Source organism: Apis dorsata, unplaced genomic scaffold, assembly GCF_000469605.1.
Source record: "Apis dorsata unplaced genomic scaffold, Apis dorsata 1.3 scaffold_220, whole genome shotgun sequence".
Lineage (NCBI taxonomy): Eukaryota > Metazoa > Arthropoda > Insecta > Hymenoptera > Apidae > Apis > Apis dorsata.
This window is the reverse complement of record NW_006263502.1, coordinates 270925-274484: the sequence shown is the minus strand read 5'-3', so window position 1 is coordinate 274484 and position 3560 is coordinate 270925. Positions and strand designations below refer to the sequence as shown.

General features: G+C 32.7%; 1 protein-coding gene across 1 annotated transcript in view; it reads right to left on the bottom strand.

The window, feature by feature from the left end:
- Positions 1–970: 970 nt before the first annotated feature.
- Positions 971–3560, bottom strand: part of LOC102673647 — an 80927-nt gene continuing 78337 nt past the window's right edge. The window contains exon 4 of the mRNA XM_006615243.2: positions 971–1401. Coding sequence (XP_006615306.1) covers positions 1057–1401 — 345 coding nt within the window. The 3' untranslated portion in view covers positions 971–1056. The remainder of the gene's footprint in view (positions 1402–3560) is intronic.

Genomic DNA, 3560 nt, shown 5'->3' with positions numbered 1-3560 from the left:
TACACTATGTACAAGTGTCGCGTTTCGCTTCAACGATTCGCCTTTTTTTTTTTTTTATCGATTTTTAAATTATATTGCTATTAGCGTCTCTCTTCTCTTTATCGAGCGACCATCGATACACCTTATAATTTATATTTTTATATAAATTACGTACTTTTATTTTTTCGAATATATACACGTCCACGCGTGCATCATCGACAGTTCAATGAACGTGTCTTCTGTGTGAGCAACGGAATTTCCACAATGGCAGTGAAGAATTTAAAAAAAAAAGAAATTCCTTTTTTTTTTGAGACTGATCACATGCCAGCATATTCGTTTAAAATAGCTACGAAATACGAATTGACGAAAGTTTTCTTTGATGGATATATAAAATGGAATGTTAAAGTAGTAAAGTAGGAAATGAAACTTTGTTTTTTCGGATTGATTATATATATATATATATAGAAGACGATGCGAGATGCAAATTATATATATAAAATATTAATACGAGAATATCTGATATGAGCAATTTACAGCGGCAATGGAAAATTAAAAAAAAAAGTTTATCCCGAGTTTAATCCGGACTTAAGATTAAATCGAACGGTTCGCTGTATTCGATAATTGAAGGGCTTAGTGGAGAGGGAACATTATCTTTTTATATTAATTACATTCGATATTTTCGTTATTATTTAAAAATATTAAAATCATATATATATATATATATACTCGATAAATATTCTTGCCTCTCTATCCTCTCAGAATAACGATATCGTAATGAATTGTTTTCATGCAAAATGAGTACTTCTAGATTTTCAGATTTTCATTAATTATACGCAATCTATATATATATATATATGTATATTTAATTTTATCACTAAGGCGAAGAGGCAAGAACACGCGCATTAATATCACAAATATCATTCTTAAAATAATTACAATTCATATACGAAAATAATTCCCCCTGAAATTCGTCTTTCCTTTATCCCTTTTCACCAAGTCCTCCTTTCATCCTCGCATGAATTCGACACGTGGCGAAATGATCCCAACGCGAAGCTTTCGTCTGCGATTCGTTTCCGGTTAAACAAAATACAAAAGTGGCAAGATACCGTGATTGAACGATGGTAAGATCGCTAACAAACAGCAGATCGAGATCGACACGGGTTGGGCATCGATCGTTGAACCGGATCTGGGCGGTTCCTGCGCCAGTCGTTGATTGCTCGCGGCCAGTGTCGCGGTTTCCACCCTCTCGAGCGCCTTGTCGCCCCTGATCCTCGGCAACGTGGACTGACAGGTGAGAGTTAATGTCCCTCCGGGGAAATGGTGCCGTTCCAATCGAAGAGTAAGGCCGAGACGAGTCGAGGACACGAGGCTGTCCTCCGTAGGGCTCGTGCTTGGCAATTCTCTGATCAACCCTTTGTTCACCTGTTGACGATAGAAGGCGAGAGTTAGCCGATCCCCCTCCCCCTCCACCGTTCACGAGTGAAATTTCATGCTAGATTAGGGGGATGAATGGGGGATCGAGATCGTGGATAATGGTCCTATAGTGTTTCGGGTGTTGATGATAATGTCTTGGGTGAATGAAGGGATAATTTGGGGGATGAATTGGCTCGATTTGTTCTGGATATCTTGTGACAAAATATACGTGTTTTCGATGATACGATTTTCTTCCTGGAGGGAAAGATATTCTTCGATATTCGTTGTATATTGTTATAAATAATCGTTGTGAATTGTGTCGTCTGTTAATTATATTTGATCAAATTATGGATCTCGTGGATCGAATAAAAATTTTTCGAAATAGAAGAATAAACTAATGAACAAATATTTTAAATATTAAATTGATAGAAAGGGGATAACAATATCTCAACATTTCTACGAATATATCACTTTTATCTATCCTGGACGAATTCAAGAATTCAGAATTTTTATTTATAATTTAGAAGAAATAAAGAAACGTATGAAAAAATCATAGTTACTTTAAGTAAGCACAGTAATGGTAGTGCACCGAAGAAAAGAGAAAAAAGTTAGAGCTTATTATACTGCTTGAAATGCCATCAAGATACCTAAGATCCTATCCGAGCATCTAAAATAACTTTCTCGACTCGAGTGGTTGGGGTGAATTTAATAGGGTGGCATTTTCGTCTGTTATTTTTAAGACGAAAACAGGAGCTGAGTGCACAGTAAGCAACTTTGAAAAAAGTATTTCTCGAGTATAAACTGACGGTTTTAATTTCTCCTACCTTTCACCCCCGAATAAGTTTTTGAAGAGTCTGAATAAAACGAGCGAGTAGTGGCGAGAACACTAAACGAGCACCTTTTAAACGATTCCCATAATTTTATATCCTTAGCTGGCGTTGAATTTGCAATTCAAAAGCATCTCGTCATTTTCCAAGAACTTTCCAAACTCTCGTTGTTTCATTTTGCCTCCGCTCACGACACGGCCAATTTTCAAAATCACGAAACGATGAAATTTTCAAGAGTCTTGATTGAAATTAAAATTTTTTTTTTTCAAGATTTCGATCAAGTTTCTTTATTTTTTGTATATCATTAAATTGATCAAGAATTATATATATTGTTTCTCGAAAATAGATATGTTTTGAAGAAAATTTATTCTTTCAATTATCTTCTCAAGAATTGAAAATTATTTTTCTATCGTGTAATTATCTTTGCAAAATAATTTAATAATAATAAAACTGTAAGGTAATATTTAAAGCAATCCAATATTCGATTATTTTCCCAGGAAAAACAATTTCAGAAGAACGAATAACTTTTCATCTTCATAAAAAAAGATTTAATGTATTATTTTTTATCGAAACAACATTCGAAGGCAACATTCAATTCTCAGTTCAGAAATAACACACAAACACACATTCTCCACTGTTTTTCATTCGATACAATTTAATATTCATTATCGTTTTCGATTTAAAATAATTCCATTTGAATAAACACCGTTTTCATTACAACGATAAAAAATTCTACAATTTTATGAAACAATAAATCTTTAATCCAGATATATAGAAGACTTAACACATATATTATGGAAATTTTCCTCGGACAAAAATAAAAAAATATTTTAATGAAAAGAGGATACAGAATTGGAATAAATTTAATCATTCCATTTTTTTATTTTTAAACGAATTCATGCAATCAAAAGACGTATGAAGAAAAAAAAACTATCTTCAATGATTTTTCAAAGAGAAACGATTTATAAATAATTTTATAACAATTATCATCGTTAAAAAATATTCAATCCTTAATTTATAATATTCTACCAACTCTCAATTGAATTACTTAGATGAATTTACAATCAAAACAGATATGAGATGACAATTGATTTGTGCAATTCTACATCACAATTAAACTAAACAATCCAACCCCTAGAATTTACGAAGAAACTTAATTCACCCTCTTAGACATTAAACAAAAATTCCAGACTAACAAATAAATCACTAGATTTATAATTTGAAAATTTTCATTCAATTTAAATCGACAACACGATTTTTCATAAAATTCTCGAGACGTTGAACGAATACCAGGATGGAAGAGGTGGAAGGGGGTTGAAAAGACACGCGAGGGAAACGAGT